This window comes from Pristis pectinata, chromosome 22, assembly GCF_009764475.1.
Source record: "Pristis pectinata isolate sPriPec2 chromosome 22, sPriPec2.1.pri, whole genome shotgun sequence".
Lineage (NCBI taxonomy): Eukaryota > Metazoa > Chordata > Chondrichthyes > Rhinopristiformes > Pristidae > Pristis > Pristis pectinata.
The window spans coordinates 33,330,301-33,346,923 of record NC_067426.1 but is presented as its reverse complement, the minus strand read 5'-3'; the positions used below and the strand labels follow the sequence as shown (position 1 = coordinate 33,346,923).

The window sequence follows — 16,623 nt, the reverse complement described above, 5'->3', positions numbered from 1 at the left end:
CTGCCAGAGATAACATAAGGGATACAATCTATCTTAGAGCTTAGTTGTTGGTGGAGAATCAGTGTAAATGAAGAATATTCCTATCTTTTCACTTTCTGATATTATCCTGAAGTTGGCTGAAATAGAACCATAGAACCATAGAACAGTACAGCACAATACAGGCCCTTCGGCCCACCATGTTGTGCCGACTTTTAAACCACTCCTAAGACTATCTAACTCCTTGCTCCCACATATCCCTCTGTATTGGTAGGGGAACCAAAAACAAGAGGGTGTCGGTTTAAGGTGAGAGGAAGGAACTTTAAAGGGGATCTGAGTTTTTAAAGAATATAGATATATATATATACACACACACATAAAACACATACATACTGTACATATATACACATGTACATACATACACATATGTCACACACACACAGAGAATGACTGAATGTGCAGCCAGAGATGGTGGAGTCAGACACAGTTACCATGTTTAAGAGGCATTTAGACAGACACTTAAATAGGCAAGGTGTGGAAGGGTACTGTCCTAACGTGGGCAAATGGGGATACTGTAGCTGGCAAAAAGGTCAGCATGGGCATGGCGACAGGCCCTTTGCCCCACTATGCTATATGACGAAGAACAGGCTTGAGGGGCAATGGCCAGCTCCTGAGCCTAATTTGTAGGCTGTAGAGGCTTCCAAGGGGAAGGCAGATAAACGAGGAACAAGTTGTATTTTTTCACAAGACAACCATTTTAAATATGCAGTTTAATCAAGCCAATTACTAAGTTATAGTGTGTAGCTTAGGATACTGGTTTTGTGCAATAGCCGCTTACATGCTGTTGCCATGCAGAGATAATTAACCAACCTCCCTCTCCTGCTGATGAAATACCTCGGCCTGCAAAAGCTAGAGTACAAGTGAAGCTCAGCAAGAAAAGCTCAGCACATCAGGAGACACCTGTGGAGAGAGAAATGTTCTGGGAGCAGTGAAGGTGGGGGAAAGGCAATGGGTGGAACAGAGGGAATTTCTCCGATAGGGTGAATTAATGTGTCAGGGAAGGAGCAGTTAAGGTCCTGACGTGTGACAGATGCATGATATCATATCAGGAACTGTCCAGATCTACAGCTGCAGTGAAAGCTTCTGGTTTGCAAAGTTAAGGACCAAAGTAATTTCATGTTGGTTTTAATTACCAGTTGGCTCCCATTATTACCTTAGGTGATGTTTGGATTGGCATTGTAAGGATGGGTGTAATTTAAAGTAATTCCACCAGAAGCTTAGCTCTTACTTTGGGATCATTCATCGACTTTAATCTCCCCATTCTGTGTCTCCTACTCTCTTTCTCCCTTCTCTTTCTCTCCATCCACCTTGCCTCGTCGCTGTGCTCATTTTGCCGCATGTTTGGAAGTTTAATTTATGATTCGTTGGCCTTTTCCCTTGTTTTTGAAGATACAACTCTTCTGGGAAAACAGGGAAGACACCATTAGTCAAATCAGATCACTTCACAGAGGTCAAATAGTATTTGTCTCCTACCTGTCACCTCTACTTTACCAAATGCTTTGCAAAGCACCAAACAGGCACTGCTCACTCTGGACGCTTATGCTGATGTGCTCACATAAACCACAGGATTTGTGAAGCTAACAATTCAGTTCTTATATTTTTTTGTTTCTTATGTATGGATTAAAGTGACAGTATCTTCTTGCTGGTTTCTGCAAATGTTGGGTAAGAGCTGCTTCAGAATTAGACGAGGAACTGCTTAACTCAACCAATCTCAGCCACAATGTTGGGTGTTTTGACTGTTATAATGACTACTCGGCATTACAAGCAAGTGCTGGTGGTTTAAATACCAATGGATTACAGAGGTGATGCTTTCTGCCTTTCCATTCCTAGGCCTCCTCATCGTCCCCTCTGCCCACCCACGTTCCTCATTATCCCCCAACAGTGACAACACTGGCAGCCACCCAATAAAGTGGAAAGTTGCCCCCGTCCAGGCCTGTTGGCCAAATATAGGTGGAATCCAATCGGGCTGATTACTGCCCAATCAGTCCACCACCAATCCACAGCAAAGTGATGGAAGGAGCTGGCAATGTTGTCAAGAGGCACTTATTCACTGATGCCCATTTTGAGTTTTGCTCCTGACATCATCACAGCCTTTGTTCAAATGTAGACCGAAAAGCTGCATTCTAGAGGTGAGGTGAGAGTGACTGCTCTTGATATCAACTCAAGGCAGCATTTAATTGAATGTGGCATCAAGGGGCCCTGGTAAAACTAGTCAATGGGCATCAAAGGAAAAACACTCCATAGTCTCGTGTCATACCAAGCACAGAGGAAGATAGTTGTGGTTGTTTTAGGATTATCATCCCAACCCCAGGACATCACTGTAGGAGTCCCTGGGCCCAAACATCTTTAGTTGCTTCATCAATGATCTTCCTCCCATTATATGGTGAGAAGTGGGGCCAATCGCTGATGATTTTATGCAGTCCCTCAGCCAATGAACAGTCCATTCCTTCATGGACAACACTCAGGTATGGGCTGAAAAATAGCAACTAACATTCACGCCAGGCAATAACCATCTCCAGCAAGGTAGTGTATAATCACCTATCCTCGACATTCAATGGCATCGCCATCTCTAAATCTTCCGGCGTCAATATCTTGAGAGTTACTACTGATCAGAGGAAACTCAACTGGACCAGGCATATAATTGCTCTAGCTGCAAGAGGCAGGGAATCCTGCAGCGAGTGACTCACCTCCCAACAGCCCAAGGCCTTTCCAATGTCTGCAAGGCACAAATCGGGAGTGTGATGGAACACTCTCCACTTGCCATTGACACTTGAGAAGTTTGACAGCATCCAGGACGATGCAGCCTCTTTGACCGGCAATCCATCCACCACCCTAAGCATTCAGTCCCTCCAGCAATGTGGCTGCCCTGTGCACCGTTTACGAAATGCACTGCAGTTACTTACCCAGGCTGCTCTGATAGCACCTTCCAAACCCTCAGCCTCAGTCAGCAAGAAGCCTGGGAACACCACCGCCTTGAGCTTTCCCTCGCCATCCTGACTTGGAAATACATCAACGTTCACTGGTTCCAAATCCTGAAACTCCCTCCCCAGCAGCACTGCTGGAAGCACCTTCAACCGAATGACTGGGTTACTCCCACCGCTTCAAGGGCAATTAGGGATGGGCGATAAATGCTGGCCTTGTCTGCATCACCCACATCCTAAAAATGAATAAAAATCATCCCCATGCTTCACTGGACAGGTCGACACCTCGTTCCAAGATCCTCACTCTAGAACTGGCTTGCAGTAGATGACTTAACCATCCCCATGCCTACTCATTGGCTAATACCACCTCAAGTTAGAGGATAATACTTGGAAGCTTCTACAAGAAATATGGCTTGACCAGAATTCCCTACGCAGGACTGTGCTGGGCTGCAGGGAGGCTGGTGTGGAGCACCCATTATGTGGAGGACATGGATAAGCTGGGTTCATTATCCTTGAAGTGGGGAGGCTGAGGGAGACCTGATAAAGTATATAAGATACTGAAGGGCATGGATAGCGTAGATGGTAGAAAACTTTTCCCCTTGGCAATGGTGTCCATAACCAAAGGGCATGGGTCTCAGGTAAGGGCTTGGAGACACTGAGGAGATTTTTTCACCCAGAGGGTGATTGGAATCTGGAACACATTGTCCAAGTAGGTGGTGGAGGCAGGTACTCTCAGAGCAATAAATATCTACTCAAGCACCTGAAACAAATGGCAGTGAAGACAATAGGCCAAGTGCTGATAAAATGGGATCAGTATAGATAGGTGCTTGATGGATAGTATGGACACGATGGGCCGCAGGGCCTGTTTCCCTGCTGTATGATACCATGACTATGACACTTGTAACCCTGTCCCACTGTACCACACGTCCATGCATGGAGCTAAATGGATTCTCCCTTCAGCGTCCGTCACCTTCCACATATTCCTTATTTGCCCAAAGTTGCTGAATCATTCATTACCGAATGTCCACTCATTCACCAACAGCGGCTGGTAGATCAGATTTGGTCACTGAATCACAGGTTCGGGTTGAGCAGGCTGCCTCAGCCCGCTCCTGGTGGCAGAGCAGCCCATGTGTTGCTGACCAGTTGAACACACAGATCTCCTCTAGGGAAGTCATAGAGGCATAGAGCTGTATAGCACAGAAACAGGCCCTTCAGCCCAACTCGTCCATGCCTACCATGACACCCATCTACACTGGTCCCTTTTGCCCGTATCACTCTACTCCTTTCCTGTCCAAGCACCTATCCAAATGCCTTTCGGATACTGTATCTGCCTCTACCACTTCCTTTAACAGTTCATTCCAGATAAACACCACCCTCTGTGTGAAAAACCTGCCCCTCAGATCTCTTTTAAATTCCTCCCCTCACACCTTAAACCTGTGTCTATTTCTAGACTCCCCTACCCTAGAACAAAGACTCTAATTGTCTGCCCTATCTATGCCTCTCATAATTGTATAAACCTCGATCAGGTCACCCCTCAGCTTTCTACATTCCCAGCCTATCCAACCTCTCCTCGTAAGCAAAGCCCCCCATTCCAAGCAACGTCCTGGTGAATCCCTCTGCATGCTCTGTCGCTACCTCATTCTTCCTGCAGTGTGGGGACCAGAGCTGTACACAGTACTCCATGTGCGGTCTGACCAATGCAATATGACATCCCAACTCCTAGAGTCAGCGCATGAAGACAAGCATGGTGGATGTGTTCTTCATCACCTTATCCACCTGTGTCACCATTTTCAGGGAGCTATGAACTTGCACCGAAGGATCCCTCTGTTCTTCAATGATCCTGAGGTCCTTGTTATTTACTCTGTATGTCCTGCCAGCACTTGATATCCCAGAGAGTATTACCTCATTCTTGTCTGGATTGAATTCCATCTGCCATGGTTCTGCTCAACTTTCCAACAGATCTGTGTCCCTCTGTATCCTTTCACAGCCTTCTCTATTGTCTACTCCACCAATTTTAGTGTCATCAGCAAACTTACCAATCAGTCCCCCTACTTTTTCATCCAAGTGATTTACATCTATGACAAAAACAAAGGTCGCAGCATCAATCCCTGCGGTGTACCGCTGGTTAAAGACTTCCAGTCAGAAGACACCCATCCACCACTCCACTCTGCCTCCTTGCACCAGGTCAACTTTGCATCCACTTTGCCAACATACTTTGGATCCTATGTTCCCTAACCTTCTGGACCAGCCTTCCATGCAGGACTTTGTCAGAAGCCTTGGTCAGGTCCACGTAAACCATGTCTACTGTGCTACCTTCATCAATTTTCTCAGTTACCTCCTGAAAGCACCCAATCAGATCTGCGAGACAGGATTTACCCTGCACGAAACCATGTTGTCTTCTACCTGTCAGCCCCTGCCTTCCAAGTGAACGTAAATCCAGCCCCTCAGAAATGTTTTCCAAGTCAATATGCGTTATGTTAAAACTGCATCCAGGTTGCAAACAGAGCCTTCCCACCTTCACATGATGGATCAAGGGGTTTGGCATTGGAATAATGTCTGTTTGTTCAGAACTTGTGTTTGTTCGGAACCCTGAACAAAACTCCAGAAGTTTGACAGTTTTGCTGTCTCAGTGGCTGCCAGTTATCGTGGGACCAAGCACCTTTCATAAGGTTGCTGCTTTCATTTTGGGTCATCAGCAGGAACAGGGTGTGACAACTGGTTGGAATGCTGCATTCAAAGCTGGGAGCCTTTCCCCCTCTGTGTTGTCACCGATGATGTTCCCACATCACAGCAGTTCCTACTCAGTCCCATGGAGAGTAATGTTGGGAAACAGAGAAGCCACAAAGAGATCCTGGACAGTTTCTACCCAGACAAAAATGCAAACCAAGCAAAGAAATGCAAGATATTGTCCCTTTAAGTGAATCAGAATGTTTGGCATTAGAAAAAGAATGATCATTTTCATTTGTTAAAACCAAACTCTAGAGAACTGGCACTTATGCTTGAATCACTCAGCCGTTGGCGCAATGGTGGGCTTAAAAATTCAGACTGCAAAAAACTACAAGAAGAATCCCCACAGATGCATGCATTTCATTCAAGTCAAAGATTAATTGTACCCCCCTGTAATCTGGGGGACAGGTAGGTGACAGATATATTTACCTCTAACTAAACCTGTACCTGTGTGCATGTGTATATTCCTCTCTGGGTGTGATCGTTTCCCTTTGCTCAATTGTAACTGTCAGCTCAAGGGATGAGAGTCTGCATTTCCTGCTTTAATTGGCCTGTAGTGGAATCCAAACTTACACGGTTTCTTGGTATTCTCAGTGCATTGCCCACACACCCGGCAACCTTTATCAGAACCTGCTTCTTCAAGGAATGTCGAAGGTTTGGGTTCGAGGTCTGAGATTAACCCTTCTATAGGGGATCCCTCTCACTTCAGTTGAAGGGAATTATCTGCTCCAGCCAACATGGGTGCCTCGTGGCAGGAGATGGCTGCAGTTTTAGAAAGTGCCCCTCTGACTGGAATTAAAGCCTTAGATTGAAATGTTATTTAGTGAGTTTACACATAGGGATTAGGTGACATTTCTCCCTCACCAACACTTCTCTTTCCCTCTCATGGATAGAATCTGATGTGTGAAGCATGGGAAGAAGGGAGAGAAATTCAAAGATAGCATTGGACAGGAGTAGTCACTCATCTCAGGAGCTGCACTGTGGTATTTACTCTCTTTCTTTATTAATCCTCATTTCTCTTTCCATTTTTCATTCATTAACATCAGTGGGAAAAATAAGTCGGAAGGCAGGTTTGTGTCCATCAAGACGGAATCCAGTTCTATGTTTATCTCAATCCCATTCCAAAATATATTAGCTTTGTTTAAAATAATTGTGAATTTTTTTTAAAAAACTTCAGTGCTAGACTTCTTACAGCTTTTTGCTAACACATGTTGTGCCATGAACTTGCATTCCTTGTATTGTATCTGCAGTTTTTAATATACTAAAATATATATGAACCTGATGAATTTATTTGTTTGGAATATTTTTCATGTTGGTCTATTCCCTCCAAGAGAAGAAAATGTTCTCATTTATGTTAATTAAATTAATTAAATTTATGTTAAGTAAGCACCAATCCAGGCAAGGCTGTTGGGGTGATGGTTTATTCCTAAAGACCGCAGAGACTGGAGTGAGCTGAAGACTGTCTTAAGTGAAAGTTCCTGTGCAAAAAAAAAATCCTTTTGTTAGGTTCCTTCAGAGCAGCCATTATATGACATTAGAAACCCTCTGAGGATGTTATAGTGTATAGCCTTCTAAACATGGCCACATCTAATATGTCTGGTCCCAGGTCAGCAAGTGTTGATGGTCCTTTGTTAAAGACTCTTTACTAACTACTTATAATGTGCTAGACCTGATCTTGGAATGTTTGATGTGGAAATTATGAAAAGAATTCACTAATTCAATATATCCAACTCAAGATATACCTTCCCTGGAAACGCTTGGCGGGACTGCATAAAGGAAGCTTTGTTGTGTGTCTAATTTAAGCTGATTGAAGTGTTGCTCCTTTTCCCTTCACTCTGGGATTCTTTGATGGGGCAGTGTAAAAGGTTTCCTCTGCATCTAGTCTCTGCTGTACCTGATATTGGATTTCTCAGAGGAGAAGTGAAGTAGGAGGTTTACTCTTGTGTCTAGTCTGTGCTGAACCTGATGCTGGATTCTCAAAGGAGCACTTGTGTCCTGCACACGGTCTGTGCTTCACCAAACTTGGACTGCTGTCAATGAGTGTCAAAAAGAAGGATAATCCTGCAATCCTCTGCACAATACTCTGCACAAAATGTACCATTCCCTTTTTACCATGGAAACAAATCAGATGCACTCGAAAGTGTAGCGAGATATAATTGATCATAAAGCTAAATGTTTGCATGCTAAGATCTTTTCTGCAATCTGTTCATGAAATTAATTAGTGGCAAAACTTTCCATCCCCAAATCACAGCTGGAATAAGTTCCTTGATGCCAGACTAAATCATGTGGAAAACCTGTCTCAGAAGTACGTGCTGAGATGCTCATCTTCACTGTACAACTCTTATCATCAAGTTGAAATCCGATGGGTGTTGTACATTTGTAAGCTTCGTTACCAAGCAGTGTGCCACTGAAACAGGACCAAACTCCTGACACACCGCCTAATGGTTAATTACTGTGCGATTTTTTTTGGCAAGAATTTGGCTGCAAGTGCACTGGGACTGAGGAATATGGTACAAAGCGGGGCTCTAGCAGAGAGGGCATCACTATCACAGGCAAACCCTCACTAGGCTTAAATTCCTCATTCTGTCAATGATTCTCATGTTTAATCAGTACTATTAGTGGGAGAGGACAGAACAGGCTGAACTGTGCAGATCAGTGTAGAATTCATTCCTTCTCATTTTTAACCCTCAGCTTTAGTGTCTCCTGTGTTAAGTTCAATTTGGATTTTACTAGGAAATTTACTCAGTGTACCATCTTCCTCCCAAAGGTGGCATTACCCACCTCCTATTGCCATGAATTGTCTGTGTTCATCTCTATAATACGCACTATTAGTTAATGTCAGCTTCAATAGAGAAGATTCTTTTCCTTGTTCTTTGTATTTATGCAACTGGGAGATGTAGATGACTTGGGAGTGTTTGCGTGCTGAGGTATTTTCTGTTGAACAAACAACAGATTAGTTAGTGTCAACAGCTGGTGTACAGGCCCTTGAGAGTCAAATCATTCACACGGAAAATATGTTTTGAAATTTTTGACAGCAAGTGTCTAACCTCACTAAGGAGAGGACAATGAGATGATGGGATTTCTCTGTGAGAGCTGGCATGGACCAATGGGCTGAATGGTCTCCTTCTGTTTCGTAGTAGATAAACAAAGCTTTAGGGGCTTGGAAGACAGGTGTGACTTCAGCAGAAAGAGCTATAACAAGCATTTCACATTGCTGAAAATTTAATTTGCTCTATTAATCAAGCTTTAAAGAAAAATATTCAAAGAAAAGTCATTAAAGAGCCTTAAAGTCAAACAAACTCTATTTGTGTTATTCAGAGTGCCCAAAACCAAAAGTAATGCAGCTTCCTTGGAAGACTCCATCTTTGAACATCTTTATCTACAGCAACATATAGCAATTGAGTGGAACAAGTTGATATAATTATTACTAATATTAAAATGCCAGATTTTGTTTCTCAATATTTGAGTGAGGACAAGACTGTATTTCTTAACAGCTGGGTTGATTCCTGTTTGCTAGAACTAATCTGATAATGTTACAGTGACCCACACTTCTTGCTACCCATGTAATGCATCAGAGTTCCAGGAGATACAGCCCACTCAAAAGCTTCCTTATTGGCAATCACTGAACGATGATACGCATTTGGTTACACCCTTCTCCATTAATGACACCATTCATTCTCATATAACATGAGCAACAGCAACTTGTCTCTGCAGCAAGCCTAGAGGAGGCCCAAGTATTCACAGATGTATTGCAGATTGAGTCAAGGCCAGGGATGATGCACATTCCTTTTGAAAGAACACAAACCATATTTAAACAGAGACCAGACTCATTAAGGTCAAGCTATCAGCATTGACCCTGAACTTGTAAATCAGCCAGTGATTACAGACACAGACTTACACTTGCATAGGGATCAGGATGAAAAATGTGGCTCTCCATTTATAGAGGGACAAGATAACAGATCATGTACGTAACTGGAATAAAAACAGAAAATACTGGAGATAGCAGGTCAGGCCATGTTTGTGGAGAGAGAGAGAAAGAGAGAGAGAATTTCTGGTCAATGAGGTTTCATCAGTTAGGAACTTTGACTTTGCCGAGAAGGGACAGGGGTGGAGGGAGCAATGGACAAGGTCTGCGATAGGGTGGAGACAAGAGGGCAGGGTGGTGGTACCAGTTAAGTAAGGTGTGTCTGGAGGAGGTGTGACCAGGAGGTGACCAATGAAATCTAAAATTGCCGGAAGAGGAGAGAGAATGGACAATGCTGGAAATGTGAGGTACAGGACTGGAATGGATGATAATCTAAGTCTCTTGTCGTTAGATCTGCCTAGGGAGAAGATAAGATGCTGTTCCCCAAGTTTAGGTGGAGGTACAATAGAAAAGTGTAAGAGGCCAAAGATGGAGGAAGCAGAGTGAGGGTGGACTGGAGAACTTAAGCGATAGAAAATTGCATGTTTAGGATCTCCTCGGCAGAACAAGCAGAGTGGTTTGTGAAGCATTCAGCCAGTCTGTGTTTGGTTTCTCTTGCCCTTGTTTAATTCCTCTTTAACTCAGGAAAGTAGGATGGATTGCTCTGCATACAATATTTATGTATGCATCAAAATGAAAAAATATTGGCAGGCAGCATACAGGAGAGTTTTCATTCAATAGTCATTTTTAACAAGACATTTACCCATTCCAATCTTGGTCTAACAACATCCACAATAACTTTGCAGGTAAAGGCCATGTTCTTCCACTGTTAGTTACAGACATGTTCTCCTACTATTGAGCATGGGACATGATCTTCCAACGTTCATTATGGGCCATGATCTTCCATTGTCTGCTCTGAACCATATTCTTCAAACGTAGGCTTGGACCATGTTCCTTCACTGGAAGGATTCACAGATGTACTGCAGATGGAGTCAGGGCCAGGGACGATGCACATTCCTTGGAAGAACACAAACCATATTTAAACAGAGACCAGGCTCATTAAGGTCAAGCTTGGACCATGTTACTTCAATGGAACATGTTCCTCCATTGTTGGGGATGGACTTTGTTCTTCCACTGTTGCCAACGGACCATGTTCCTCCACTACTGAGGATGGACCTTGTTCTTCCGCTGTTGGTGATGGACCATGTTCCTCTACTGTTGGGGATGGACAATGTTCCTTTACTACTGTGGATGGACCATGTTCTTCCACTATGGGGATGACCATGTTCTTCCACCTTTGGGGATGAAGCATGTTCCTTCACTAGTGGGGATGGAAGTTTTTCCCTCACTATTGGACGTGGACCATGTCCTTCTACTCTTGGGGGGTGGGCCATGTTTTTCCACTATTGGATGGATCATGTTCCTCCACTGTTGAGGATGGAACATGTCCTTAGTCTATTGGGTATGGACCATGTTCTTGTACTATCTGCTATGTCACATGTTCCTCCACTTTGTATGTATACCACATTTCTCCACAATCTTCCTTCCTTAATCTTCTCAGTTGTGGAGATTTCAGGTATGGGTGGTACTCTGGAAGAATCATTGGCAATTTTCTGTTGTGAATTCTGTACATTATGCTAACTTGGATTACTTTTCATTACATCGTTGTCTCCCTGTGTACGCTGAATACAGGCAGGGAAGCGGCACATGCCCTACTGCCAGTCTATTAGTTCCTTTGTGAGCTATGTTAAACTGGGCCTTTCTACATAGTTTGTGCGATCCTCCCAGATTATTGCCCTAACTTCAGGAGAGGTCTGACAGACACTGGGAAATAAGTCCACTGGCTTTATGTACACATTTGCCCCACCACCTCAGGTGCTTTAGTGTAGTCGCAACAGGAGGTCAACAGAACCCTGGGGAAAGTTCAAAAGATAGTATCTAATTTAGAAGGGAAAGCATTCTGTCCAAAGTGGCTTAATTCTTGCTTTAATTGCAAACCAATTCATAATTTCTCTGACATTTGGAAAAAATGTTTTGAACTTAATGTTGTCACAAATTGTTCTCAAAATCAGTGAGAGGACTTTAACAGCCTTTGAAAAGACAAACTGTGTAATGGACCAGACGACACTGTGGATAGGATTCAAACCTGCTTTGGGACATTGCCTCTGTGTAATGAGCAACACCAGTTATGTGCTTGTGGATTTTCCTAATCAGCAGCCAGAATTCTGTCCGAAAATAGTAGAAACTCCAAGGTCACAGTAGTGTCCATGCAGCCAGAGGTAACATTCCCTTCCCTGAGTCAGAAGATTAAATTCAAAACTTATTCAAGGGCTTGACACTGTAATTTATGTTGACAGTTCTGTACAATATTCCACTGTCCAAGCTGCTGTTTCAAGCTGGTGTTAAGTGGACGTTCTGTCTGCCTGTGTGGATGTAGGTGACAGATGTAACAGGGCTGTCTGAGGATGTGTAAGGAGCTCTCTCAGTATCCAGCAAACATTTCTGCTTCAGCCCAGCCTGGCAAGATAGCTGTGCTGTTTGTAAGTCCGACTGTGCCCACTCTGGTTGCCAGGTGTATAAATCACCCGCGACTACACTTCAATTCAGCGGTTTCCAACTTCTTTGGAGTAGATAATAAGAGATGCATACCAATCCCTTTCTCTTGTAGGAGTCTGCTTCAGCGTTGAACAGAAATCAGGCCAGAATTTATCATTCGTGGTCGCCACCTGCACTCACTGCTGCCCTTTGATACACAGTAAACGTATCTGGAGCAATCCGCACTCCCACAACATGCGGGAGAGGTGGCTGGGTCCCTGGCCGTGAATCCCTTACGCACTGACAGAGCTTCCATGCCACAGTGGGAACATGTGGGGCCTGTACAGAGACGGGTAGGGTGTTGGTTAGTGACCAATCCCCTGCCAAGATAATTCCAGCAGCACCAACCAGGACCCCTGGCAGGTAAGTCGTTCAGTCACCTACATCCTGTGTGCCCCAGCCCACAGTACTGCACCGAGCCGTCTTCCCACCCACTCCCCAACCCTGCAATCACCTCGTCTCCAGCTCCAATCCGCGTCTCGAGCTCCAGTCCACCCTCTCCTGACCCTGGACATTGGCTCTACCACTCCCTGTCCGAACCAATCAATACCTTCCAAACCAAGCTCAAGAAAAGCCAGTCCCAATCCATCCCCTGACACAGTACAGACCTGACCAGCCATGGGACCAACAACCCCTGACTCCAGCCTCTGGGAGGGCCACCAGATAACACGTGTTTGGTGCCAAAGCAGGTTTCTGGCATAGCTGACGTTATCAGTGGAGGGCTGTGTGAAACGTAACCTGTCCCCTTCTGGTGCAGCTATTAGGGTCCGGTGGAAATTATCCGAATCCAGGACAAACCAGCACAAATCCTCCACTGCAGTACATTATTTCTGGTTCTACGACTCTATGTCTTTCCCACAAATGAGGTAGAGGTTGTGGTGTTTCAGTCAGGGCTGGAGGCACTGTCCTGAGACTGGGGTTAGGGAAGACACTTTTCAACATGAGGTAAGAACCTTGATGAGAAAAGTGCGCTTTCTGCAGGGTGCAGTTTCTCAGAGCAGGACATTCCCACAGAGGAAAGTTATTCCAGGCTCATTGTCCAAGTCTGGTGCATTACCCACTTTGAGCAGCAGGGGGAAGACTGTTTCCATATCTTCCTGGTTACGGTCCCCACAATAGATCCATGGCATTACATTCATAACACCAGCCAAACCCCTTATACAACCATCAACTTCATTGCTACTCATTTCTGCCGGCCTAATAACGAAATAAACTGGTATTCAAGTTAATTAATAACAGGTAACTTTGGTGAAAGATTAACCCATGAAGTGGATAAAAGGAGGCTTGGACCAACACAATTTTTCAAGGTCTATTTATTTTACTGATCCACTTTTGGACAGCAGTAGAGTTCAGTAACACAGCATCTGCTTTATTTACTTAATCCCCCTAATATGTGCAATAACGTTATACTTTTATCTTCTTCTTGACTCCTAGTAATCTCTTTAATAGTAAAAAGAATTTCTTCCGGATTCAGAGCACACGGAGACAGAGGTATCGAGCGCTGGGATGGGTCACGTGATCTTTGGAATGCCAGCTGACTGAATCTGCATGAACCCTTCTGCCTCAGTCCCAGACTTCCTTGCATCAGCTCGCATTGGAGACTAGCCTGCTCTCCATTAGGTGGACCTCTTAGATGCTTGATACGAACTGACTATTTATGCCTGGTTCCTGCATGGATAATGGGTTATTCATTTGATAATCAAGCTACTAACCAATTAACCCTTCTGAAATCCCACACTAACCTGTGCTTAATCTGGAGTTCTAGGTTTCCAAGTTCTTTCCCATTGCCTGTGTGGGAGCCTGTTTGCATTTCTCACCCTGCTACCAGATGGCCTCTCTAAGTGGGGAGAAGGCGGTGCCTCAATTGATCTTAGGTTCTTAAGTTCTTCGGTTACGGGGGTGGTGTCGGAGGACAGGAGAGTAACAAATGTTGCTGCCTTGTTCAAAGAAGGAAGTAAGGATAAGCCCAGACCAGTCTGTTAAACTCCAGTGATGGGAAGGTTTTTAGAAGCATTGATCTGGGGTGGAAAATGGATTAATTAAGGCAAACCAGCATGGAGTTATTGAGGGCAAATTGCGTTGAACCAATTTGATAGGATTATTTTGATGAGGTAACAGTTAGAATTGATGAGGATACTGAAGTTGATGTGGTGTACTTGAAATTCCAGATAGCTTTTGATAAAGTGCTGCATAGGGTTGAACCACATGTTTCAAACAGTGATAGCACGGGTATGAAGTTGACCAAGTAACAAACAACAGAGGGTCATGGTGATTGGTTGTTCCTCAGACTGGAGGAAGGTGAGTAGTGGTGTCCTCCAGAGACTGGTGTTTAATGCAGAGAAATGTGAGGTGACGCATTTTGGTAAGAAGAATGAGGGGGAGCAATGTAGAATAAAGGATACTGTTCTGTAAGGGATACAGGGGCAGAGGGACCTGGGGGGATGGGAGCACAAGTCATTGAAAATGGAAGAGCAGGTTGAGAAAGCAGTTAATCAGGCATAAAAATTTCTGGGCTTTGTCAATAAAGACTAAGGTTTAATATCGGTCATGCCGAACTTTATAACATACAGGTCTAGTCTCAGTTGCAGTATTGTGTTCAGTTCTGACCGCCGTGATATAGAAAGGTTGTGAACACACTTAGGGGGGATACAGAAAAGATCCTTCTACTTGCTGAAACCAATGACAAATGTCCATACGCACCAGACCTCCCAGAAACCATTCTCCATGTCTGGGTCTGATCCGTGAGGTTATAACTTCCCCATGCAAGATCCCAGACACCTTCATCCTATCCTCATTTGATGTGCATTCAAGTTGCCTGTTCCAGCAGGAGACACATACATTAGTTGTAACACCCCACATCCTGGAATGCGAAAACACGGCACAGATTGCGCTGAAGGGCCCATTCCTGGGCCGTACAACTCTACAACTCTACAATGGGTTTCCCACAGTTTGATCCCACTCATCTGTGAAAGACACATGTAACACACAAAGGCCACGGGACATGGAGAGTTAAGTCAACTGGAGTGCAATGCCAAGCTGATGTCACCAGCAAAACTTATGCAGGTTTTCATGATTGACAGAACATAGAACACTACAGCACAGTACAGGCCCTTCGGCCCATGATGTTGTGCTGACAGTTTATCCTGCTCTAAGATCTATCTAACCCTTCCCTCCCACATAGCCCCCTATTTTTCTATCATTCATGTGTCTCTTAAATGTCCCTAATGTATCTGCCCCCACAACCTCTGCCGGCAGTGCGTTCCACACACCCACCACTCTCTGTATAAAAAACTTACCTCTGACCTCCGCCTTATATCTTCCTCCAAATTATGCTCCCTCGTGTTAGCCATTTTCGCCCTGGTAAAAAGTCTCTGACTGTCCACTCGATCTATGCCTCTTATCATCTTGTACACCTCTATCAAGTCATCTCTCATCCTCCTTCTCTCCAAAGAGAAAAGCCCGAGCTCACTCAACCTATCCTCATAAGACGTGTTCTCCAATCCAGGCAACATCCTGGTAAGTCTCCTCTGCACCCTCTATCACAACAGGTTTGTTAAGGCCAGCTGCTGGTTTAGTTAATGTTCTCCATGGATCTCTAATTCCCTCCTCACTGCTCCCCACCCCCAACACCTCACTGATATTCCTTCAGCCTCTGTAGGATTTCTGATTTTCTCCCAACCCTCTCCCCAAATGTCTTGTCTGTCCCAATCCCCCTTCACCTGCTTCCTGGTCCTTGACCTTGTGTGGCATCAGTCTCCTCACCATACTTCCCGACTGACCCCACAGATCCCCTCCCCTACCTCTCCAGTATTCCCCACCTCAGAACTAGAATTTGGCTCCTTTGGCCAAAGTACTCCAGGCACCCCCATGCAATACACAGAATGAAAAAAAACACATTGAGGAATTTCAAAGTCAACATCAAGTTTATTGTCAGATGCACAAGTACATGTGTGCACAGGTGCAATGAAAAACTTACTTGCTGCAGCGCCACAGGCACATAGATGTTCCAGATGCATTTATTGACCTAATGAGTTTTTTTTAATGAAACACTATTGTGAGGAAAACACAAGAGAAACGATCGGTCTCAGGGAATCACAGGTTGCGACTGGGGCTGTTGGATCTAACCCGTCAAAATTAAGCATTTCGTGCCCAACCCACTTCTCCCAATGAGCCAACAACAGAGGTGACGGTTAAATCCAGGCAATAGTTTGCTGTGACATTCACTGTTAATAATGTGCTTGGGAATGTGGCCAGAGAGTGGTGAAGCCAGAGTGAAGGGCCAGCCCCTGGCAATGGTGATGGGGAAGTAACCTCAACCAAAGTTGGTTGTGGTAATAGGGGGAGAGCAAGGAAGCCTAGGGTGAGCTGAATGTCCTTTCGTCCAAGTCCAACCTGAGAACAGCTTACTTTTACATAGTGAAGTGCAGCAAGTTGGTTTAC

General features: G+C 44.5%; 1 protein-coding gene across 1 annotated transcript in view; it reads left to right on the top strand.

The window, feature by feature from the left end:
• LOC127581570 (potassium voltage-gated channel subfamily KQT member 4-like) overlaps positions 1-16,623 on the top strand; it is a 370,353-nt gene that overhangs the window by 313,248 nt on the left and 40,482 nt on the right. The window contains exons 9-10 of the mRNA XM_052036036.1: positions 5,940-6,092; positions 13,618-13,674. Coding sequence (XP_051891996.1) covers positions 5,940-6,092; positions 13,618-13,674 — 210 coding nt within the window. The remainder of the gene's footprint in view (positions 1-5,939; positions 6,093-13,617; positions 13,675-16,623) is intronic.